Here is a 26,761-nt window from a genome sequence, read left to right on the forward strand (position 1 = left end):
TTGTGGAAATATTTTGCGGAATGATGCATACTAGTACAATTAAATAGAGTATTGCTGTTTTTTAATTTTAAAGTCCTTTCTTTTAATTAAACTAATTTTAAACAATGTCATCAACAAGAAGAACTAATTGGACGTCTACAAAAAGAAGCCGAATTGTCATATTGAGAGAAAATGGCCTCTCTTATGTTGAAATTGCAAGAAAAGTTAGTAGTTCAGTGACTTGTTCTGGTGTACGAAAGTTCTGTTTACGTTATGAAAAAATGAAATCAGTAGAAAATGAAGCCAAATCAGGCCGATGAAAATGCACAAGTGCTACCGCCGATAGAAAAATTAAACGGCTATGTCTTCAAGATAGAAAAACTTCATTAGATGTGAAATGAATGCAGCGGGCATTGCAGTAAGTTCAAGAACAATAAGAAGAGGGTTATCAGGATTTGGACTACAAGCTAGAATTCCAAGGAAAAAACCATATTTAAATCAAAAGCAAAGCAAAAAATGAGTTAAGTGGGCAAAAGAACACATTAAATGGTCAGAAAATCAATGGAAGCAAGTAATCTGGAGCGATGAGAGTAAAATATCGCTCTTTGGTAGTGATGATAGAAAATACGTGAGACTTAGAGCAGGTGAAGCACTTCATCCTGATTGCATTGAAGCAACTACAAAAAACCCAACAAATGTTATGATTTGGGCATGTATGTCTGCAGATGGTGTGGGCCGAATTCAAGTGATTCTTGGCATCCTGAATGCCAAAAAATACATCAAAACTGTCCTGAAACCAAAATTGATACTTTCCATCTGGGATCTCTTCCCCAACAATGCACCATTTATTTTTCAGCAGGATTCAGCTCCATGCCACACAGCAAAAGTATGCAAAGCATGGTTTCAAAATAAAGGTATAGATATATTACCATGACCAAGAAACAGTCCTGATCTCAATCCAATTGAAAATTTGTGCAGACGTTTAAAAATTTTTGCACGAAAAAAACGTCCATCCAATAAAAGACAACTTATTGAAGCTATAATTGATTCTTGGCACCATGTGATTACGAAAGATGAACTTCAAACAGTCGTTCACTCAATGAAAAGAAGCTGGTAAGCTGTCTTAAAAAATAAGGGTTATCCTACTAAGTATTGATTGTGTAAGTATCACTTTAAAAAAATGCAAATCTAAGATAGATCTTACTATTATTTGCCTAACTTTTTTTGTAATACAGATATTGTAATACTGTATTCATTATTAAATTCTACATTAAATTACCTGCAATCCCAGAAGCAGAAAGTGCCTAAAACTGTGACGTACGTCGCAGAACAAACGAAGTCCTGCAGAACAATTTGTATCTTGAATAAGTGACAGCGTTTTCCTGCGAACCCCCCCCCCCCCACACACACACCTGCCTCCGGTAGGCTTGCAGAATAATTCCGAACCCTAATCTCATACATTCTTCTACAGATTTTTAAGGCAGCCTTTATTTTAATGTTCGGACCTTCAAATCATAGGCATTTTATTAATAATTCATCATTATCATCGTCATTAACAAAATTTTGTACTGCAAAAGTGATTGAAAAAGTAATAAATCAAGAATGTTTGCCTTGGTTTAAAAAATAATAAAGTGTATCTGTGTATGAGCCTGTATTTTAATAAATGAAAATATAGTATTTTAACGTAAAGTTGACTTTTTTTCACTGTGAAATGCTTGCAGAACATTTGTATTAATTAATAAGTCCTGTTGCAGAACATTTGAAAATATTCTGCTTATGGGCCTGCAATTTGATATATAAACTTTTGTATTTAAGTGAAAATTAATATATTCTACAAGCACACAAAGTTGAAAAACATGAAACTTTCAAAAAGTGTCCACACTTTTGGCCACCACTGTATATATATATATATGCATGCATGCTTTTTCTTATAGATATAGTTTGTAATTGATCAGATTTAAAGTTATATCTTTATTTTTGACTTTCTTATTGTTCAATCTCTTCTCCTAAAAATAAATACTGTGATCACCACTGATAAAATCACTTGTGAAATTAGCTATATTTTAAATCCACAGGAACAAAATCATTATAATATCAAAATATGATGAAACTACCCTTTTATAAAATCATAACCACGGTTTTGCAAAATCAAATTTTTGTTTGAGATTTGTTTCAAACAATTACAAACTCTGCCTCTTCTTCCAATTTTCTCAAATTTTGAAACCATATAAATAACAAATTTCACTGTACTTCCTATGAGCAAGGATGAGGATTACACTTTTTAGAGAAATTAAATGGTTAATGTTAAAAAATGAAACATTAAGAGAACAGAAATCCAAATGTAAACTTTATGAATGAAATCAAGTAAGTTACGGGATCCATGTCAATGATCATCACTCAATCAGTAAATCCAACTTACAGATCTTAAAAAAACGCTTCCTATTTTAAAGTGAACTTTACAGTAAATGGAAAGAAATGTTGATGTTACGAAAACTTTTAATAAACTTTCAACCTTTAATCTTTATTTTAAATCTTGCTAATCAAATATGCTAATATTTCAAAACCTTTCTGTAAATTACAAAAATTGTATCTTATTTTTAATTGAAATGTCAAATGTAGATTCTGTACAAGTGGAATAGAAAATAAATTTAGCTTTTAGTGTACTTAAAAAAAAGAAAAATTTGCCCCTTGTTCAGATGAACTTTTTTTTCTTTTCTTTTTTTTTTATCAAAATAGACGTTTTATAATATCGTAAGTGTAATTATAATATAAAGCAGGTATTGTACCAATGTTACATTCAGACAAAGCAAATAGTTACAGTTACCAAAATCCATTTGCAGATAATATTTTAGATTGTACTTTAAATAAAAGAGAAATGCCAACTGTAGATTAAGATTTAGAAATATATATATACATAATGATGATAATGTATTTCAATATCTTTCAACTCATTTCGGAGCTTAGGCTTCTTGCATACTCTTTTTCAAAATGAAGATAAAGACTGGTAACAAAATTATGAAATTTATGTAATTTTGGAAAAAATTTGTGTGTCTATTACTATGTAATAATAATATGAATATTTTTGTTTCTGCTTAAAATTTTATCAATGCATTTTTTTTATAAGAAAAAAAAAAGGAGCATCTCTTTCAGTGAAATTTTTATGATGAATCTGCAGTGATATCTTCATAATTTGACTGTGACCTTCTACATAGTCAGATTAAGATTATTTTAGTAGAAATTCAGCTTAATCTAACACATGTAGCAAAATTAGCAAGTATAAGGCTTTTAAAAATTGTGCATCAAGTCTTTATGTGGTTTAAATTTAAATTGAATTTCATACGATACTAAAAATATGTAATACAGTTAGACCTTTAATCAAGTAATCAGAAAAAAATTCTTTATTTTTTTTCCTCATTTAAGCTTTATAATGTTTAATGGAAGTAAGTTTTAAAAAAGTGTTTGAGTAATTTCCTCCCCATTTGTTTGTTATTAAAAATAAAAACTAAATTTAAAACAATCTAGAAATGCTGTTATAATCTACTGCACCTGCTGCCGTGCTGGAGGGTATCTGGTATTGAGGTGATTAACACTAAAAACTTACAACTAAGTATAAGTCTCGCACCACTTTTCTTTTTATAATGCTAGCAATTCTCTTATTTTTAAATCGGTGCAAAAAATGTTTTGTCACGGAACTAGTTAAAAGTTTTCAAAATACCATAAGACTAATTTTTAAATTTTTTTTATACTGTTGGAATTGGATCGAAGAATTTTTTGATTATAATCATTTTTCATGTTTAAAAAATTATGCACTTAGGGATTCATACTTATTAAGTAGAATGAAAATTCTTGTTAGACATAACTATTTACAGTGGGAAAGTGACATTTTTAAGATATGGTTGTGTTTTAGTGATATTCTTTCTTTATTATTTTCAGATACAACTGCTGAAATGAAGGTAGAACTAGAATCACCAGATAAAAGTGAAATGGAATTTGAAAAAATGGCTGCTCCTCAAAAGTATGATTTGCATTGTTTTATTTTAATTTTATTGTGATACAAAGATCATTCCATTAGTGATGATTAGTCAAATGATTGAATAAGCTTGTTAGTTAAGAAGTTGCCTTAGTGCGGACACAGTGAAACAGCAACTATTGTTGCCTAGTGTCAAAATCACAGCAGTTATGCAAAAACTAAATAAATTTTTATGTTGAATATTTTGTATTAAAAGTATATCAACTTATTCACTTTTATTTATTTTGTAAAAGTATGGATTATGATAGAAATCTTGCATGGATTTTAAGTTTCTTATTTTTAAATCTAATTATATATTTGTTGGTGTCAAAGTTAAATTTCCAAATTTTGAATGATATGATATTTTTGATTAAGTAAGTACCATTGCTGCAGTAATGCAGGGCACATTGTGAGGAACAAAAATAGGCATTGTTGAAAACTTTGAATTTTGAAGCCTCTCGATAGCTGCCTTATGATCATTAAAAGTTTAGTTAGAAAAATATCAAAACTTTTATCTTAAATCAGGTAAGGCAAGGTTAAATATTAATGAAAAAAATTGAAATTTAATGAAGCTCTGTTGCTCAAAAACTATTAAACCTATTGCATTCAAATTTCAGATTTTATATTATATTATTTTTGGATAAATTGAATAAGTTTTATGATTGTCTTCAAAGTTTTCTTGATTTGCATAAATAGTGATTAATAGAGCCCGGATTTTGATGACCTAAAAAATCTCAACTAATGCCCTTAAAAAGTGCAAAAAATGCCCTTAAAAATGCAAAAATTGCGCAAAAAATGCCCTAAATAAAGTAAGAATATTGAATTAAAAAAATGTTTTGCTCTTTAAAATTATTATGAGTCATTTAAAAGATATAAAGCAATGCAATACTTGTTCTACGCACATTAAAGTTTGAAAAATATGTTTTATATCCTAAAATAACAAAAAAAAAAGGAAAATATATTGACACCAAAATATTTTTATTTTGTATAGAAACTTTAATGGATATAACAACTTCCATCTCATAATATTACTAAATATCAGAATTACATTGGATTATTAAATGTTTTTTGATAATTTGAAATGTAAACGAGCGTCTCTTGTCTGAAAGTAAATTTTCATTCCTGCAGAAGCTTCTTTCAACGTCTACTGATGTTATAGGTGCGTACTTGAAAGAGACGGTCTTACTTACTGACAATTCTTCTTCAATTTGAAAAGATGCTTCACCTGTTAATATCCTAGAGATTTTCTTTATCGTTTGGAAGCCAGTGTAATAATGAAAATTGATAAAAAATAATAAAAATTGTAAAAAATTAACAGAAAACTTTAAAAAATGCATTAAAATGCAAAATACGCCCCAAAATCTCAAGAAAAATGCCCTATAAATCTAAAAAAATGCTCTAAAAGACAAAAAATGTCCAAAAATGCAAAAAAATGCAAATGTCATCAAAATCCGGGCCTTAGTGATTAAGATATAGTCAAAATTAAAGTAAAAGAGCTCAAACTCTTGTTCTCTTTCCAAAATAATGTATTAGAACAATATTTACTAGATTCCTACTATCAAAAATATTTCATCATCATTCTGGGAGTACAGCTCTTGCAGATCTCTGACCTCTTTTAAGAGTTTGGAACAAATATCTTGGGTTTCAGGATAAAAAATTCGCAAATGAAAGAACAAAGTTTTATCTTGCAAAAAAATGTTCTTGTATCTTTTTTTGTAACTAAAGTATCCTTTACTTAGCATTCTAAATTTGTTCTAGATTTTAAGTTATCATGTTGCTTTGTTTGATTTCCCACACTGCACATATAAAATAAAATTAAAAGTAACCGCAAGAAATTTAAGCTGTATTTCTTTGATCTAGGTCATCTGCTGTAGCTTGTACAAAGGAAGAGCTTCCTGTGAGTATCTTTTAAAGTTAAATAACCATATTTAAATTTTATTTAATTTGATGTATACTCTATAATTGTTTACATATTTTTGCAGTTTTAGTCTATTCATGATTATTCTCATATTTTTTGTTATCATACATTATTTGCAAAATTGGATTGTCAGTGTTCTAGCAGTGGGCATTCCAGATTGTTTTGGTAAAATCTACTCGTTTTTAGATAGTAGTGTTCCTTTTTTCTACCTTTAGGGATACAAAAACCTTGTCTTTCAAAGAGTTTTAGTTTAAAAATTATGAACTAGGACATAATTTATTGTTTTTCAAAAGAATAATTTTGTAAAGGGTCCAATTTTAAAATAAAGCTATTTTGAGGGGTTAATTTTAGCAATGCAAATGTTTCCTCAGTCATTAAAGAACTTAAAATGCCCTCTGACTTTTCTGGGATAAAAGTAAAGCCCAATGTAATTAAATTATTTGTAAATACAGTGGGCAATTTGTTTACAAAAATGCTTTTTATACGAAGCTCTTTATACCTGGATCCTTGTAATCCTTGTCCTCCATTCTCTCTTGTCTAGATTGTTTCCTTTGGTAACATTCTACCTCTGCTAATTTAATTGGTTTCTCTCATTAGTTACCATACTTTGCCATTTTGTTTGCAACCTACCTCTCCTCCACTTTCCTTCTGGTGACCAGGTCAATGTGATTTTTTCATTCTTTTTTGTATGTTTTCCATGACAATAGATTTTCATTGTTTCCTTTTTATATTTATTGTTACCGGCTTGGTACTGGATTTACAGGATCGATTTACCTTTCCTATCTTTTCGGCTGATAGATTTTCAATATTTTTCTTAAGCGATTTGTTTGACAGGCATCTAATTTGTGTTCCTGCTTTTCTAATTTCCAAGTTTTGCTACCATGACCATGTACCAGAAATCTCACTGTTGCATTGAATATTTGTATTCTTAATTTCCTATTTAAACATTGATAAACTTTCCAAAAATGCTCAGTGCATTTTTAATTGTGCTCCTAATGTCTCTGTCAGTATCATCATAAATACTAACAATTGCTCCAAAATTTGTAAAAAAAAATTATCTCTTTGATTTTCTTTTATTTAATTAAGACCATTTTTTTATTACTTTTAATAAATTCAGCAATATTATACAGATCAACAGAAAAATTGCAAGACTTATGCATTGAGATTTATAAATATAGTCTGCATTTAATTAGTGTTCATTGTTATTTTAATTTAATTGATTATAATTACAGTTCTGTATATCATCTTTTTTTTTCTAGAGTTCTTCCTGCCCTTCAAATTGTCCCAATGTGCCTGAAAGTGAAACTAGTAAGTACTTGTATGTATATGTATCATCAAATATAGGACCTGTATTTTAAAGTATATTTCTGTTAAATGGATTATAAAATAGAAACATTTTATTATCAGATAATTTTTTTGGTTTAATAATTAATTTTTGTGTATGAAGTGATTAATTAAAAATGGAAAAGTTTCTGAAATATTTGCTATCCCTCATAAATAATAGTTCAAATAGAAATAATGTTCTGATAATTTGATGCATTTGTTTAACAGTATAGTCCCCTCTAACTTAAACTATTTGTTGCTCCCCTCCAAAAAAATAAACTTATAAAAAATTCTTGTTTTTCAAGCACAAAATTGTTCTGTGGGTCTGTGATTCTGAATTTTTATCATTTCTTATTGTTTTTATTATTTTTTTGAATTTTTTTTATTACATTTTTGAATATCTTGAAAAGTACTCTAACTGCCAAAAATTTTCTATTAATAATTCAAAATTCATGAAAAGTAATCAAATTTAAATCGATTGATAAAGATTAAGATCAAGTGCTTTATATTCAACTCGTTTTTCTTAGTGTGATTTTTTACGCAATCCTTCTTGAATAAGTTTTTGTAGAATCCTAAGTTTTTTGCATCAGCATCGAAGTTCGAACGTGTGTTGAGAAACATATATTAATCCTCTTGTTACTAGTTTAAAAAACGTGCTGTAAATTATTATTGTGCACATATGTGATATTTTTTATCCCATGAAACAAAATTTTACTGAGAATTTGATTAATAATATTGTGCATAATTGTCTATTTTTGGCACATTCTTTTATTTTTTCGCCTGGTTTATCAAAGTCTTTTAGTTATATAGACTGTTCAGAAACATAATTGTTGGTTTTTTAGATTTCTGAAAAAGAATGAGATGAAATTTTCTTACCAAAAGTATTTCTCACCTTCTTTGCTGACTTTTGCCACACAATTACAGATCATATCTTGACTGCTGTTGACAAAACGCAGTTTTTGTCCTTTATAACTGAAACGATTACTGTCGTGCAATTGAAGTGCCCTACAACATATTTCGAGAAAAGTGGCTTGACAACTTTTTTCTACTATTGCTTATGTTATGAATGCTAAAGTTATAATTCAAAAAACTGATTAAACAAAATTTAATTTTGTAAAAAAAAAAATTTTTAGGAAATGTAAAAAGTTTATACGAAAATGCCAAATACAGGGGTTGAACAAAATGCTAACTCATATTTCTCGAGAAATACTTTGTGAATCATTATAAAACTTTAGCAGTGTTTAAAGTCTTGCAATTTCCCTTACGTATTAATAAAGTTTAAAGCTTTTAGAGAGGACCTGCTATAAATGACTAAAAAAAATTACTTAAAAAATACTTTTTTGACATATGTTTTCTTACTCTAACTGCAAAAATATCTTCATGAATATTTAAGCTAGGTTTACTAAATTTTATGCTGTTATTTCATAAGATAATCACCTTAATCCCCATGAGTTACAAGCTTATCGTTGTATTTTTTGGCATAGGGCATCAAAAAACATTTTACCCAGCATCATCACTGGTTAATACAGCGACAAGAAATTTTCAAGCTTATTATAGAAAAATGCTTGGGTTTGTTTTAATTTGAATTTATTTGATAAATTAATCGAAGTTAACATGCCTTTTTTGTTATTCGCTCTACGGTCAATTTATATCTTTGTCTTACAATTAATAATTTGAGTTGCAATTAACTGTCTTTTAAAAACATATTTGAAGTTGGTCGTTCTGTAAATATTTAGTATAAGGTAAGCAGAGGTTTTAACTTAAACTAAGAAATTGGCTAGTGGATGATGAGTTATGGGTATATGTTATGATAAGTTGGGGACCTCTGATTTCAACAATTATCTGGTCGACTTTATGTTATTAACATGACATGGTAATATATCTTCTTTCATGACATAGTCTCCCTGTGAATATGTCCTCGCATACCCTACAACTGCAACTAGTAAGGAATTTCCGTAGTTTCAGAATCTGTTTTTCTAGCAGTAGCAAAAATACTATCAGTTGCTCAACAGCTCCAGGATAAGCCAAGGTTTCTCTTTGAAGAAATTTCTGTGGATTTTTCCAGTTTTCAACTTTTAGCATTCCAAAATCTCTTTTAATTGTATTACAATCATAGCTTTTGCCATCATCTACCTTTTCCCCCGCTTTTCAAAAACAAGTCTTTTCATAGATTTAAAAATATACATTCTAAGTATATGAGCAACCCGGTTTAATCTATTGATCTTGATAAATTTTATTTAAATTTCTGTTTTGTACAATCTTCTCTATCTGTCACTTTTTTACAGTCTTTTGCTGAAATTTCTTGTACTGTTCTTATACTATTCTGATTTTCTTGATTTTTTTTTTTAAAACCAGTTTTTTAAAAAAAAATGTCCTAAAATAATACTTTTCACTTAAAACGTTTTTAAAAGAATTTTCGTTTTTTTTTTAAAAATGAACATATTAGAATATTTTATAATTCCTTCATGATGGAATATTTAAGAACTTACATATTAATTAATATAATGTAGTTTAAAAATAAAAAAAACTTTTAAATATTTAGTGCAAGAGGATGCTAGTTTTTGAAATAAATATATTTTGATGTAATATATTTGTGTGTAAATACAGTATTAATTAATATAGTGTAGTTTAAAAGCAAAAAAAAATTTTTTAAATTAATGCAAGATAATGGTAGTTTTTGAAATAAATATGTTTTGATGTAATATAATGATGTAAAGTGTGTAAATTAAAAGTTTCATTTAAATATAATACTATTTTCTGGATAAAAAAAATTATACTTTTATTTTTTTGACTGTAAAAAATGTGTTGCAGCCCTTTCTCAAAAGGGAATAAAGCTCTTTAGACATTTCTGCATGCTTTATTTGCAACAAGTAGATTTTACATTTAAAATTACTAATATTCAAGTCAAATGCCTATACCCTGTACTTATACTTTAAAAATTCTAAATTTTTTCTCTTCTTGCTTATTTTTCTATCTCTTTGTATTTTATCATTCTTTTTAATTAGCTTCTTAACTGTCTTACATCGAAGTTGTGAAATAGTTCGCTTTGTAAATTTTATTTTACAGTCACAGATTTACTTCGAAAGTACATCACTGTTGCTTCAGGAAAGATATGCAAAATGTTAACAGGTATGTCTATAAAGTGGCGTACACAAAGAATTATATTTTCTTATCTAAAAAGGAAGGGAAATTTAACAATTTTTTGATGATAATTACGGCAATGAATTTTTAAAAAAAATCTTTGTTTCTTTATTTCTTCCTGCCTCTGTCTTATATAACTGATGTTAATTTTAAAGTTTTTTCCTCATTATCAGCAAACTAGTATTAAAAGTAAATAGATTCATCATTATTTTTTTTTTTTTTTTAATTTTACTGCTTAAATGTGCCATTCTAAATTTGTCTATTTTTATCACATTTCATCTTTATGTAACATTAAAATAATATGCATACATATTTTGCTGTTTAAAAGGATAAATTTTGAACAATCATATAACAAAATTTCATTAGCATGTTTCTTTTTGCTACATGAAATATATAGTTCTTCAAATGAAGAATAGAACACTCTGTTAGTGAACAACTCTTTCAATTTTTTAAAAATAATCTTTAATAAATAATAATCAACAAATTTTTATTCTCTCATTTGAAAAATGTAAAGAAATTTTGAAATTAGTGTTAATTCATAATTGTTTAAGTATTAAATTGTTTAAGTATTAAGCATAATATTTTTTTATGTACTGAATAAACTGTAAGTTTTGATGAATGAGCTAAGTGAAGTGTTTAACCTTTTATGAGAAAATACTATTGGATAAATTCAAATAGCATATTGATATAAAATTTCTACAGTTATTTCATAATTTTATCCTACTGTACTAAACTTAATGACAGCATAGCTCGTACAATGAAGTATTTGTTATGAAAAAAAAATTTTAAATTTTTTTTTGTAATTGATAAAAAATTTTTTTTTTTTTTTAGTTTGGATTGGTTCTGCATTTTTGAAGAATAATTTAAAGCAACGGGGCAAAAATTTACCTGATTCTGTAAATGATTTTTCAAATAGCAGTAAGCAATTAGCCATTTAAGGGATAAATTATGTGTAATTTGTTCTAAATCCAGTACCTAGTAAAATTGGAAACAAACGAATATAGAATGGTACACAATTCAAGAAATTTAGTTTTTTTTTGGGGGGGGGGGTAAAAGTGATGCTTACAAAGCTAAATTACTAATTACTGCTAAACTTGGTAACTCGGAATTACTTCATGAATATACATAATTCTGTATTTGATCCATATTTAGTTGTGAAGTTATGAAATCTTTCTGAATAAAAACAATGTCCAATGTGTTATATTGTTCGTAAATTTTTTTAAGTTTTTATATTATTATTATTAATGGATTGAAAGAAGTATAGCTTAATATAAGAATGATTTTCAAAGGGGAGTAAAGTACAGTGGGTGATCGGTTAACGAACATAATCCGTTCCAAGATTATGTTCGCTATCCGAATTGTTCGTTAACCGATCATCGATTCACCATAGACTTCTATGTGAAATCGATTAATTCGTTCTGGAGATCCAAAAAATTAAATTTAAAAAAATGTATAATTTCTTAGTAAGTTTCTTAAAAAATAATTCATGCATACAGTCTTGCATATTAATCAGTCCTTTTCATTTTATGCTTATGGGGCGTTGAAGAACATGTCCAATGTCGATTGTTTTACTCTCTTTCTCAGCATTTTCCGGAAGTAATTAATAGCATTGTCGTTGTAAAGATCCCCAACCCTACTGACATCAGCTTAGTTTGGGTGCCATTCTAAGACCACTGCTCTGACATCCTCCCACTTTTTCAAAAGATCTTTAATGGCAGATGTCGGCATTGGTCCTCTTTCGTCTTCCTCTTGTTCAGACATTTCACTGTGTTTCTTGGTGTTCTTCATTCAAAATTTCTTGGACTTCTTCTGTCGTCAGTTCATCTTCATGTCCCCATTATGAGCTCTTCTATGTCATCCTCGTTCACCTCCAATTCCAGATCTCTAGCAGTTGTCAAAATTTCAGAGGTGTCTCCCTGATCACCTCCGTCTCTTTGAACGAAGGATGGATACAGCTTCCGCCAAGCAGAAATCAACTGTCGCTGTGTGATTTCTGACCACGCCTTTTGAATGATACGAATAGGTTCAAGAATGTCAAATTTTTCTTTTCGAAACTTTTTTAAAGTCATTGTTGATTAGAATTGGCTTGCTTCAAAACACCGACGAAACAGCGCGCGAGTGTACAATTTCTTGAAAGCCGCAATAACCTCCTGATCCATCGGCTGAATCAGCGAAGTCGTATTCGGAGGTAAAAACTGAACTGTCAGCCAGGGAAAGTCTGTCAACAAATTATCTTCAAGATCGTTTGGGTGTCCTGGTGCATTGTCCAATAGCAGCAGTACTTTCAACGGCAAGTCATTCGTATCAAGGTAGTCCCTGATGCTAGGGGCACAAACTAGCCATTCCTTGAAAAGATACTGTGTGACCCATGCCCACTGATTCGATCCCCACATTACTGTCAGTTTGCTCTTAGTTATGAAATTTTTTTGAATGCTCTGGGATTCTCAGAGTGCTAAACGAGAAGTGATTTAACTTCATATCACCACTAGCGTTAGCTCCCAAAAGTAACGTCAATTGGTCTTTCATAGGTTTATGCCCAGGAACACTTTTCTCATCTTTCGTGATGTAGGTACAATTCGGCATGCGCTTCCAAAACAAACCAGTTTCATCACAATTAAATATTTGTTGTGGACGATACCCTTCTGTTTCAATGAATTCTTGAAATTTGAGACAGTACTTCTCAACTGCTTCTTTATCTGCACTAGCAGACTCACCATGCATTAATGCATGTTTAATTCCAGACCTTTTTTTAAACTTTGTAAACCAGCCAGTGGTAGCCTAGAATTCTAACTCCTCGGATGACGAAACTGGAGTTTGTTCTTTCAATTTCTCACAAATTTCTCTAGCCTTCTCTTGAATGATAGGCATACTAGTTACATCTCGTTTCATTACCCGTTCATTTATCCAAACTAAAAGCAACCTTTCCATTTTATCATGGATGGCACTTCTTTGCTTCGCAGATGTGATTTTCGTTACTCCTTCATTCTCCATAATTCAAGTTTCATTTAGTAATTATCAATACTAAGCATGCTTTAAACATTTCTCCTTTCAGTGATCTTATTTTGTATGCAAAATGATAATAAATGCTTAATATTAATTTTTTTTAAGGTTGAGAAGTGTTCGTTAGAATTCGTTTTGTTCATTATCCGAATATGTGTTCGTTGTCCGACAAAAAATCTTTCCTGAAAGTGTTCGTTATCCGAATATGTGTTCGTTATCCGAACACAAAAATCTTTCGTGAAAGTGTTCGTTAACCGATCTGTTCGTTAACCGATCACCCACTGTATATGCTAACTTGAATGTTTAAATATTTTTATATGGTAAGTTTAAAAGAGATTTAGGAAGCTTCCACACCTATGGGGAAAAAACAGCTCCGGTAAAAAAAAAAAAAAAATTCCCCCATTGTATGTAAAATAGCTAACATTAATCCCTCCTTATTTTTGTAATAGTTATAGTTTTATGATTTGTATTAATGACTAAATTCTCTATTTTTTTTTTTTTTTTTTTTTTTTTAAATTTGACATTTTAAGCTTATTTTGCTTTTAAAGAAATGTTATTTGTGGTTTCTTATTTTAACTGTTTTTCGATAGTTACCAATTATAAACTGATATTCTCTTTCCTCAAAATATGATTTTTTCCGCATAGGGTTAAAAGAAACACTTTTCAGTTATAAAAGTCTCAATTAAAGGCATTATCAACAAAATAAACCCAGATTTGTGTTTCTACAATTATCCATTCAAATGCTATAATGGAAAAGGTCCCCTTATTTTTGAAAAAAATGATTTTTTTTCTTTCAAATTCTGACACTTGAGGGCAGTGTCTAAATTTTATTTTTTTAAGCTGAAACTATTGGAATATTAGTTTTATAATGGCACTTTTTTAATAGGGTGTAGTTAAAATAATTCGAACTTAAATTTCTTGCAACCACTTTATTGTTACATTTATAATTTTTAAACAAAATAAAGGGAAAAATAAATTTCTAATACCTCTTTTTTTAGAAAAAGAACATTCTAAAAATTGCAGGTTGTTAATTTATTCGTAACTTTATCTATTAGTTTCCTTAATATCTTTGAGCATAATTCCAAATTATATTAGGTACTATTCATAAAATTGGTACTATAATTGGGACCCAATTATATTAGTACATAATATAATTGGGATTATATTAGGTACTAATTATAAAATTTAAAAGAAAATTTTAATTAGTTTTTTATTAATATTATTATTTTTTCTTCCTACAGGTTCAACCAGTCCAGTTAATTCAACAGAAGCTGTTGAAAAGAAGCCAACGTAAGAATTTAGATTTTTTCCCCGCTGATGATATATATATTACATTTACTATCTTAATGATTTGGCACATTTGAGCAATTGTTATCTGAACTGTGTTTTCCCTCACAGAGCCAAATTCTGACCTTTATTAAAATTAAAAAATAAAGAAATGTTTTAAACAAGACACTCTAAAACCAGTGCATAATGCCTTTTAGTTTAAGTATCATGTAGTTAAATTAATATTTATAGATATTATTTAAATTTTGAAAGGAAAAAAAATGAAGCTAAATTTGAAATTATCAAAAGCACACTACAAACTTATTCTACCAGTTGATCTTGAATACCAGAATTTTAGACTTTTAAGTTAAATGTTGAACTTTCTGAAGTAATACCCATATAAATTTAAATTTTTATCTACCTAATCTAAGTTTTTTACTACCACTTCATATTTGTTAAACTATTTTAGTAAATTTGTGGAGCATTTTCTTATTAAAACCTTGTTTTTTTAATTATTTCTTATGGCTGAAAGTAAAAATCTGTTACTTAAATAAAATAAACTACTACATTCTTCCTTGACTGATTCTTCAGTTTTTCTACATTCTTCAGTTGCCAGGTGTGCTTTTTAACTTGGTGCTTTTCCAGATCTGGCTCAAAGTGTGCTTTTTTTATTTTTATTTTTTTAAAAATTATGTTTGAATTTATGTAAATCTCTATGTTCATTCATCTTCAAATTAGACACAGACTCTGAATTATGGAATACATTGTCAATTTGTTTTTGTAGGAAAATAGATAATGCATTGACTCTGAAAAAGTTCAAAGAAATTCTTGAGCAAGAATCATCGGGGTAAGTTTTTCATTTTTAATATTTTTGTCCTGCACTGTGCAAAGTTAGTTTAGATTTCCTAAATACACTACAGAACCCGTTATCCGGAAATCAGAAAACCGGAAAACCAAAAAACCGGAACGAAATTTAATAAATTTTCCCGCAATTTAAAAAAAAAAAAAATTTTTTTTCATAAGATTTTAGGATTTTTCTTTCTTTTCTGAAAGATGTTTACCTTACCATCATTTCAGAAATAATCATTAGTGTATTACCTCATCGTTTTTCCTTATTTTTAAGATTATTTCCAAATATTTTTTTTTTTAGTTGGGTTTAACACTAAAAAAACGGCTTTTTGTAGCGATTCAGAAAACCGGAAAAATCAGTTATCCGGAATAGCGATAGTCCCGATCGTTCCGGATAATCGGTTCCCTACTGTAGTTAGATTTCCTAAAATACTTTATTTTTCACAATCCTATTTACGTCTGCAAATCTATAATAATAAAATGAAGAGTTTGTGTGTTTCTCTAATTACTCCAGAACTGTTTGTGAATCTTGAAATTCAGACAGTGGGTGAAAAGGACAGTTTCAGCTTCCGATCTTAAAAATCGCTCAAAAGAGACATTTTAAAAATGGAATTTTATGATGAGTTGTCATCCTTTTCCAGCCATTAATTTAATTGAGACAGCAGAAGACTTTTTTATCAGAAACTTTAGAGATATTATTGATGCCTGCTAGCCTTTAACTGTTATAATCAAATAAAGAGTTTATTGAACCTTTTTTAATATTTAATTATATTTTATTCTTTATGTCAGATAAACCGAAGTGAAAGTATTGGTAGACTACGTCACCAAATTAGTAATCTTACAATTATCTGAAACCACATGTTTATTTTATTTATAGTTGTGTGTTTTTATAAAACTAAATAACTTGAAATGAACGATACATGAAAAATAAAATAATAAAAAATGAAGTATGTGTTGAAAAGTAAAATAGATGGAGAACTGTACTAATTTGTTTAAGAGGAATGTTAAAAATCGCTATTATATTCTTGACACCTATGCTGCTTGTATTATTTTTAATTATAGCTACTATTGAAATTAAAAAAATAACTAAGTTATATATTAAAATTACTGGAGAAATAGTACTAATTCATTTAGGAGAAGCATATCCTGTCATGCAACTGCCTTATTTTTATTGGTGTCAGCAGGACTGAGATTTTTCAGCTTTTTAGCGATTTCCGCCTTTTTCGCTTTTGTCTCTCGAATTTCAGCCTTTTTATCGAAAATTTCGATTCTCTAAAAGCTTATATCTATATATATTCCGCTTTTTCTGAAAACTCAGCTGTTGAAATATAATAATTATATCTATTTCCGATTTGATTATAATATAACAAAAGATATATAGAAAATTCAAACTACGTAGCTGCCAACCCTTCCGCATAGTAGTTATTTCAGCTATTAGCTTTTAAGAGCAGAAAATGAGATTTTTATTTCATTTTTACCCGTCCCCTAGATAGCTCGTATTTACCTGATTTTTATTCATGCAATTTCAATATCGTTCATTGCAGTTCTTATTTACGAGATTTAAAAATCCAATATCGCGATTTGTATTGAGGCATTTTTAAAATTCTATGTAACGATTCGATTACTTTTTTTATTATTACTTTTCTTATTTCAATTACTGTTGCTTTTAAATTTTTTAGTTTTATAAATCCGTGGTTAATAGGCATAACTGTAAAAAAAAATGACGACGTTATTGCAAGTAACTTTAGGAATGCTAATTTAGTGATATAATCTACCAATGCCATCATGTTCATGCTGATTGATCATTGAGTTAATCTGACATAAGGAATAAAAAATAATGAAATAAAGACCGTGCACAAAACTCCCTTTTTTAATGAGAGAATTAAGCTATCAAATATCACTGATGTAATCTTTAAAATGCTTAAAAGAAAAAAATTCATCTGCAGTCTCATTTTTATCAATAGCCAGCTCTTAGCCGATTAAAAAAATTCCATTCTTCATATGAATTGAAAATTTTCAACAAATTATAAGATTTAGGACTAAATTTGCCCCTCGCAGTTGCTGTTCAAGTTTCAGGATAATTGAACTAACACTAAGAGACAAACTCTTCATCTTATTATCAGGGGTCTGTCCAGACATTTTGTGAAGGGTCCGTTTTTGTAAAATTGTGAAAAAATGACTCGTAATTTGTGAATATAAAATAAACGTTAAATCACATTCTTTCACCCAGGGTCCGCTTTTGTGAATTTGGGCTAATAGGGTCTGTTATTGCAGAAGGAGTTTTTAAATTGTAAAGACATACAAGATTATGCTCAACACTGCAAAATTATAAATAAAAAATTAAATGTTAAAAAATAAACAGCAATTGCAGCTGCTAAATTACGATGCAACAAATAAATATTTGGTATTTAGCCTATATCGCTGAATGCAGAATATTCATTTTGGACAAATAAAGGAAGAAGCGTCTGCCGAAGACAAATTTTAGTTCGTTTATATCTGTCTTTCTTGTCCCCCTTCCTGAGAAGGGTTTATTCGATTAATTAAACAATAATAAAGATAAAAAAATTTGTGAAGGGTTCGATTAAAAGATAAATTATTTTGTGAAGGGTCTGTTTTTAAGTTAAAATATTTTGTGAAGGGTCCGTTTTTATGAAAAGATATTTTGTGAAGGGTCCGTTAACGGACCCAAATTTCTTCTAAACGGACCCCTGATTATGGATTATTTGTGTAGTCATTATAATTTATGTATTTTATGTTAAATTTATGTGTCATTGAATTCAGATGTAACAGCAGTAAAAAAAAGAGATATCATTAATTATGCCTTTTTTAGGGAGAAATGCAAGTGGAAACTGAAAACATTGAAACAGAATCAAGCAGTTTTTGAGCTATCATGGGGTTGTCGAGTGGGTTTCTTAAGATACACGTGCACTCTGTTTTTACACATTCAGCAAACAAGCCCTAATGAATCTTCTGTAGAATTCCGTCGAGGAGAGGATGATGGTAGTTGAAATTTTGTATTCCTTTTATGTATCATTATACTAACACAGTGATTCTGCTTCTATGCTATAACAGATTAACTAAAAATCATAAAATGGACACAAAGCATAAGTTATTATGCATCACAAGGAACACTCAATTCTCCAGCCCGAAGAAAATTGGCCCATAGAAAAATTATAGCCATACTCTAAAATATAAAAATATTCCTTTTCTTCTTTATTATTTGCAGAGGGAGAAAATTAGAATAATTCTTATTACATATCTTTGCTATTTCTTGAATCAGGTGCTTAATTAGTTCTAATTAAAAGCATTCATTGATCAAATATTACTCTATTCTTGTTTTGAAATTCTTTGCTTTGTCTATCAATGTAAAAGGATAGAATAATAACGAATGTGCATATTAATAGATTAAAAGGTGACAAGACAAATTTTAAATAGGGATCTGCTTTAACTTATAAAGAAAGAACCTTAGCATTTAAATCATTAGAATTCTAAGGTCTAGTGCAGTGGTTACCAATTGACGGGCCGCATCCGGCCCACGATACCTTTTTTTGTGGCCAGCGAAATTAAATATATTAGTTGTCTTTTTTTTTTGCTGACAATTTTCGTAAAAAATCTATATGGATTTTAAATATTTTAAAGTTTTATATGTTAACAATTTGATATCTGCTGCACATTAATTGTTTAATACATAGGTGCACACTAAAGTTATTGTAGCCAGAATTTTTTAAAATTCGATTAAATATTTTTAAAACTCTACTTCTTATTTTAATTTCCAATTCAATACTTTTCTTTTGTACAACTTGACAAAAATCTGACAGTAATATTTAATGTTCCTTCAAACATAAAAGAGTCCTATATAAAATTTTGGTAAAGTTACGGCCCACCATTTGACTGGTGTTTTTAATTGCGGCCTCATGTAAGTTGGAAACCCCTGGCCTAGTGGAATAATTGTTACAGTACTTACTGAGTCCCATGTCCAGATCTCCCTTTACTGGAAAGGTCTATTGTATATACACTTTTTAACAATCAAAATAAATATTGTTTCCTTTCTTAAGAAAATAAAGGATTTTTTTTAAAAAACTGATCACGAGCATTTGAATTTAATTGCTGTTAATCAATTTTTAAAAAAAATTATCAACACATTCTCTCTCTCTCCCCCCCCCCCCCACTTTTTGATAATTGAACATACACAGCTAAGAGATTTCTTGAAAAGACAAGAACAGTTAAAGAAAAACAAACTTAGTTGAGACAAATAAATTTCAAACTATGAATTTTATTGAAGCTGAATAAATATAGTGTTTGAAAAAAACACCAGCAGACAAGCTTCGTTTCTCTTTCAATTGTGAATGACTAAATTGCAACTCCCTTTAAAATTATGCATTATTTAAGTAACTATTAATAAATGTTTACAATTCTGTACCTTGTTTTATATATGTATATATTAAGTCAGATTACTTTTGGGATTTGAGGCTCATTTTTTTAATGTTATTTTTATCTGCCTTGCTAGATCTTCACATCAAATGGAAAAAATAAAGATCATGTTTTTATTTATGAAAAAGGAAGTTCAAATAACCATCTGTGTGCACTTTAATATTTTTTTTTTATTTGTGTATTTTATCATACTAAACACATTTAAATGTCATTCAAAAAAAGTTGTTGTATGAAATTGACATTATTTATCTCCTATATGTTACTTTTTTTACTAAATAATGTGTGTGTGTTTTTTTTAAGACCTATTGTCAGGAAAAGTATATTTTTCTGGACTTGCCGAGGTTCCAGACATGGAACTTTCCACTCTCTTAAGTTTTTGACCTTTAATTATATTTTTCTGACATGCATTTTCTTACTTGAGATAACTAATTCTTTTAATTAGATTTTGATACAATTACTGAGCTTGGTTACAAAGCTTTTCATCATCTTGTAAGAGAAAAATCCATCATGCACCCAGTTTGTAGCAAGCAAACTTTATTGGTAAGTTCATTTTATCATCTCTCTAATTTAGAGTTTTTTGTTACAAATATTTCTATTGACGATATATTGCATTGTTCCCGAGGAAGAATTGAGCAACAGGGCGACATTGTCGCGGAAAGTTACAGGGTTCTTGCAGAAAGATTTTTCTTTTGAAAAGTAAAAAAAATGTACTTTTCTTTTCTACAGAAATTAACACTTAATATTTGAATCATGCATTTCACTTTTTGACATGCTCAATTTGCATCGATAGTATTGTAAATCGATGTAATATTTCAATTGTGTTTTCATCAGTTATTGATCAGGGTTCCCACGCTCCTTAAAAGTCCTTAAAAACTGCTTAGTTTTTATTTTGAAAATTAAGGGCCCTTAAAAGTACTTAATTTTAATTCAAGGTTCTTAAAAGTCCTTAATTTTCTAGTATCACTAGTTGGTTGGAACAATTTTTATATCTTAGAAAAATGTCCACAGTTAAAAAGTACGTCTTTCGCCTAGAATGAGATCCTGCATCGAGGGTAGAACATTTTGAATGCATGTGAGGGTAGGGGTTACAAGCAAGTGGAAGAAAACACGCTCTTATTGTTTTTATTTTATTATTAATTTTTTTCATTAAAATATTTTTTCTTTCTGGATCATTCTGAAAGAAAAAAATTTAGTGTGGGGAGAGGGGAGCGTGATACTGCAGGTGGGTAGAGGTCTTGACTTATTTTTAGACAGTACTTAGATACTTTATCAGCTGAAGACCTGCAGTGACCTTCTTCATCCATAGGATTCGAGAAATTCAATTCTTCTGATAGCGCAAGTGATAGCTTTGATACTTCATTCAAATGTGAAATTGTTAGAAATGCTAGGAATGTGTGTTTTTAATAATTTATGAGCACTTGATGAAAAATATAAGGAATGGCTAACAGCATCTAGTGATCGTCACAAGGCAAAGTGTATTTTTTCATTGTGTCATATTTTCTTCTGAAGTTCAATTTTATAAATGATTCCATTTTTTAAAATTAAGGATATTACGAATATTCAGCGAAGTATAATTTTAATCAGGAAAGTCATTTTTGTCGTTTTATCATTGACACTTTTTGTTTTAAAAATAGTGAAATGTTTGTTTTCTTTTTTCACTTTTGCTGGGTTTTTTTTAAAGCGCGGCATTTTAACAGCGTTTCTGATATATTTTATCTCCACTTTTTCTTTTAAAGTTAAACAGATAATAGGATAACCAGTAAAATAGAAAATTGATTTTCTACGTTGCAAGTTTTGTTTTAAGAATTTAGGAAAATTTTCTGTTTCTCTTTTGCTTTTTTGATTAATTGTGTTCTTTTTATTTTGATAGCATATTTTAAAGAGCCTTCTTTTTCGTCATTTTTTCTAAAGATCCGGTTGTGAGAAACACTCAAAGCGTAATCTGCAACGTTAAATTTTTCTTATAAAAAATGAGAACGATTTTTTTGTTTTTATTTCTGTTTGGCTTCCCCATTTTTAAAAAAACAACAAAAACTCTTGTTTTTGTTATGATGCAGCAATTTTAACGTGCACTACTCTTAAACATTTTTAAATCGATGTATCGCGAATTATTGACTTAACGCACATATCGGCAGGCCGATATGATAACTTTTATTTTAGGCGAAGCATCAGGAATCTGATTTAAGACGATGCTCGTGGTTTAACGTGCGAGGATTCTTGCCTATGCTAACGCACCTATTCACCTATATCACCGCAGTGACGAAGACAAGTTTGATTTCGTCTAACTGCGAAGATGTTCATTACATTTTTAGCTACGAAGATGATTTTCTTTTTGTGATATTGAATAACCAAGTGCGAGGATCAGCGTTGAAATATAGAACGTGATGCATAGTTACTTTCTGCACCATTTTTTACCTTTGGATTTTACGTTTCTTGAAGATTATTTTCAGCGGGAGTTATTTTGCGATTGCTGTGCGTTTTATTTCGACGAGATATAACATTTCAAGTAAATTATTTTCAGTGAGACTTTTGCTACTTAGCGATCGTTACGCATTATTTCGTCACTTTTTTTTTCTGTCTGGATTTAACATTGTCAGTTATTTTCAGCAGACCTACTGTTACTTGGCGATCGTTGTGCAATTGCTGTTATCTTAAATTTTCGTTCTGAACTTAATATATTAAAGAAAAGAAATCATGAATTAAAAAAAAAGATTCTTTATTGATCTTTTTAAAAGTGATACAATTTAATATTTTATATATTTTGTATTTAAATAATTTATACTTTGTGTTCAAAAGTTTTTTTTAAATTTATTTAATTCACGTAAATATAATAATTTGATAGAATTCGATTAGTTTTTAAACCAATAAATCTTCAGTCGCTTTTAGTTTAAAAAAAATTAAAACAAAGCCTACATTTAATTAATTTACTTTTATTTTTGAGGAAATTAAGACAGAGTTTGCGTTCTTTCTTTTCTTTTTTTTTAATTGGGCTGTTAGTTAAAATTACTAAATTTTTTTAAATTAAATAAAAAGTTAAGCAATGTTTTAACGCTTTTCATTAATTTGACAATTGCTCTTAAATATAGAATATTTTTGCTCTTAAATATGGAAAATATAGAATTTGAGTGCTCTTAAATATAGAATATTTTTTTTATTTTTTTAAAAATTCCTTCAATACGTGTTCGTTTAATAATTTGTTAGATAGTCAGTATTATTTTTAAACATTTAAATTAGTCTATTTCATTTTCAAATAGGGAAATAATAATAAAGAAACTTACATGTATTTTTACATTAAAACCGTTTGACCATTAGTCAATACAATTTTATTATCTTAAATAAGTAATTAGCAAAAGCCTAACGATGTTTAAAACACACATTTTTTTTCAACAAATAATTTTAAAAATGTTTTTTTTTTAAGTGGACATTTCTTTTACCTTTTTTTTTTAATTTGTAAAGTATGTAAAATATTTTGTAACAGTTTTATTACTATTTTTAAAAAATCTAAGTCATTTTTAATTTTAAAAGAATTTAAAATAAAGCTTGTGTTTGTTTTTACTTAAGACTACTCAATCTTTAAGACAGTCTTAAGTCAATCCATCTTTATTTTAATTGAAAAAATTAAGCAATGCTATTGATGATATAGGAGAAATTTTTTTTAGAATTAACATTTTCTTTTGTTATAGATTTATTTCTTTTTGATTGATTTAAAGATTTCTGATTGATAAATATCAAATGTATGTTAAATTGCGATACATCGCGAAGTCTGTGTTAAGTTATATTTGTTAGTTTCTTTTTGCCTTGGTTTAGTATTAGTCACTCAAAATAATATTTTTATTAATTTAATGAATTTACCATCTTAATTTATACATTTCTATCTGTTTACCCAGTTTTTTTTTCCATTTTAAAATAAAAAATCTTAATGTTTAATCTGCATTCTTTGAGTTTTTCTTTATATTCTTAAAAGCTTGCGTGAGGTGATTAAATGCAATTTAATTTTAATTAAATACAGATTATTTGTATGAAACATTTCTTTATTTAGTTTTTTTTAAAGGATGACTGGAAAAGCTATTCCATTTTTTAATCTATTATTATTAATTTATAATATTTTATTTGATGATAAATTATTGATCATTATGCCATTTTTAAGGTCCTTAATTTCTAGAAAAAAAGTCCTTAATTTTTTTGGTAAAAGTCCTTAAAAGTGCTTAATTTTTGCTTTGATAAAAGAGTGGGAACCCTGCTGATACTGATTTTCACTTGGTTTTTAAATATCCGATATATTTCAAACAATATGGAAAATTCGAATCGTACATTTAAGTATTTACTTTTTAAGGCAGTCATTCTATTGAATTTTTGGCAGTTATTGCTATTGATTTATCCGTAGTTTTTAAATTCGATGTTTTTTCATGCGAAATTATTTATTACAACAACCTACTCTATTAAAGAAACACGCATTTGAGGAGTCTGATTCGTGGGATTTAGTCGTTGATCTTTTTTTCCCGGCAATTTCTACTGCGGATTTTATAATTTTTAATTATTTTTTACCATGATGATTATTGATTATTTACAAAATGCAAAAAACAAAATAATTAGTGCCCCCCTCGAGAAAATCACCCATAGTATTAGAATAAAACATTATTTAAAGTTTTTTTTTTGTAAACACAGCACTTTTGTTATTTTAAATTAGTTACATATATGTTTTTTATTATAATGAGTGTCTTGCAAAAAGATATTAGTGCTAGATGGTTTTGTCGCAGATACCTCGAAAAAAATCTGCCAAAGGGTTGATGTTAAGTGTAAAAATTTTAATTTTCTGAAATACAGATGGATCTTTATGGAAGAAGGAAAAAACCTTAGTCTTCAAGAATACACCTTTCACTCTTTTTTTTTTTTTTTTTTTTTTTTTTTAAATTCTTGCTTGAATAGTGTGTGTGTATATATAAGCACACTTGTAGTACCTATTTTTATTTTATAACTTAAAAATGCTGCTACACTAGAAACAGGGTATCTGCGCACCTGGAAAGTCATGAATTTCGGTATTGGACAAATTTTGTCATAATGATTTTAACTATTTTTTTTTAAAAAAATTATGAAAAGTCATGAATTTAGGTTGTCGAAAATTCTAAAATGGAATTACTCCCCCTCCCCAATTTCATGGGGTTTCGAATATCTGAATTTATAACAAAATCCCCACTTACAGTCATATTTTATCAAAATATAAAATGTTTTTTCATGTTCTTTAAAAATTATGGTGTTCTTTCAAAAAATGAAAGAAAAAACATAATTTCTGAGCGAATTATCTTTTAAACTTCTGTAATTTCAGAATTTTTGTTATTATTATTTTTTTTATTATCAATTTCAAATTCAAGTTGAAGCAAACCAGTAACGTGTAGTAAATGGTGACTGGTGCACTTTAAATCTATCGAGTCTCAAAGTCCTCCACATGTTCTCATAACAAATCAACACCTCTGGGGGTACTGAATTGGAGATTGATCGTTCTCTGATTCAGGTCAAAATTACGATCTGTGGATGAATGAATGGGTCCACCCTATAAACGGGTGTGGCAGAAGTAAAATTCTTGGCCATAGATGGCGCTACTGGAAAACGAGAACAATCGCACCCCCTCTGCCGTAATGGCATACATCAACAACAACAAATCAGTCATTGGCGAATTTTTTTTTACTCCGAAATGAGAAAAAGATCAGGAGTATTTCTTTTCTTTATGATGAGTATCTATAGAATATAATTCAACAGAAAAAAAGAAGAAATTATTTGCTTTTGTATTTTTTTCAGCTATTTTATTGCTTCAACTCTTTCTTTACTCTGTTTTTTAAATTTAAAATATATAAATATGAAGATGCAGAGTAATAACAGTTTTGGTTATACCTATCATTTCAATTGATGTTGTTATAATGCTTTTTTAAATTTATTGTTGTGTTTTTGTCAGAGAAAATAATAACTTCGTTAAGTCATGAAAAATTCTGGGAATTAGTCATGAATTTGAAAATCTAAAATGTAGCCGATACCCTGTAAAAATAATAATCATCTAACATTTGAACTAAAAATATTTTCAATATTTATTCTTACTACACTTAGATTTTCATAGATATTTTCCAATTTCCAAACAAAAGTTTCTGTAACGATAAACAAAGTTATTCATGAATAATATTTCTATTTTTTTCTTTGCAGAAGCTATCTGAATATTCTGCTATTGCTTTAAAAGTAGAAACGTTAATGAGAGATTTGCTAAAGCTATTCTTTTCACGCTATACCTACAACATATCTGAAGGTGTAAACCCTTTAAAGTAAGTGATTTTGTTATGTGCAGAATATTTTTCTTAAACTTTATTCTGAAATTCACTTGAGTTTATGCCAAATATTTGTTATTGAGATTGTATATTTTTGGGTACAAATTGACAAATATATTTATTTTCTTAACTTTATTTACATAACGAAATTCTAGAACTTGAATATAGCTGTGACAAAATTGCAAATGAGTTGAACAAAAATTTTTTAGTGTTTGAAATGTTTTAAACTGATTCTTATGTGTGCCTGATATAACTTTATTATTTATTTTCATTTTTATTTAGGATTCATATAGATGTTGAAAATAAAAGACAGAGGTCAAAGTGTATTGTTACCTGTCTTGTCGATCTTAGCTCCTACCCAAATATAAAAATTGTGCCTCAAATCAAGCATCAATATTTTGATGATTTAACGTATGTGCATTTCATTATGCTATCAATCAGTATCTTATTTTAAATTCTCAGATTTCACCATTGACGAATGTTGTATTTGCAAACCTCATTATTATTCAGGTATAATCCACTTACAAAATTAAGCAG

At 28.5% G+C, this 26,761-nt stretch overlaps 1 protein-coding gene across 14 annotated transcripts in view; it reads left to right on the forward strand.

Moving 5' to 3' along the window:
• Nucleotides 1-26,761, forward strand: part of LOC107438072 (uncharacterized) — a 93,401-nt gene that overhangs the window by 65,463 nt on the left and 1,177 nt on the right. For 8 of the 14 annotated variants that reach the window (XM_087163722.1, XM_087163725.1, XM_087163724.1 and 5 more), the window contains 10 exons: nt 3,913-3,994; nt 5,849-5,885; nt 7,166-7,214; nt 10,296-10,358; nt 14,612-14,660; nt 15,421-15,483; nt 18,316-18,485; nt 20,359-20,456; nt 26,106-26,221; nt 26,507-26,635. In XM_087163722.1, coding sequence (XP_087019848.1) covers nt 3,913-3,994; nt 5,849-5,885; nt 7,166-7,214; nt 10,296-10,358; nt 14,612-14,660; nt 15,421-15,483; nt 18,316-18,485; nt 20,359-20,456; nt 26,106-26,221; nt 26,507-26,635 — 856 coding nt within the window. The remainder of the gene's footprint in view (nt 1-3,912; nt 3,995-5,848; nt 5,886-7,165; nt 7,215-10,295; nt 10,359-14,611; nt 14,661-15,420; nt 15,484-18,315; nt 18,486-20,358; nt 20,457-26,105; nt 26,222-26,506; nt 26,636-26,761) is intronic. The other 6 variants (XM_087163726.1, XM_087163727.1, XM_071185527.2 and 3 more) reach the window with 1 other exon arrangement.

The sequence above is a fragment of the Parasteatoda tepidariorum genome, chromosome 5 (assembly GCF_982258835.1).
Source record: "Parasteatoda tepidariorum strain Cologne lab strain chromosome 5, Ptep-v5.0, whole genome shotgun sequence".
Lineage (NCBI taxonomy): Eukaryota > Metazoa > Arthropoda > Arachnida > Araneae > Theridiidae > Parasteatoda > Parasteatoda tepidariorum.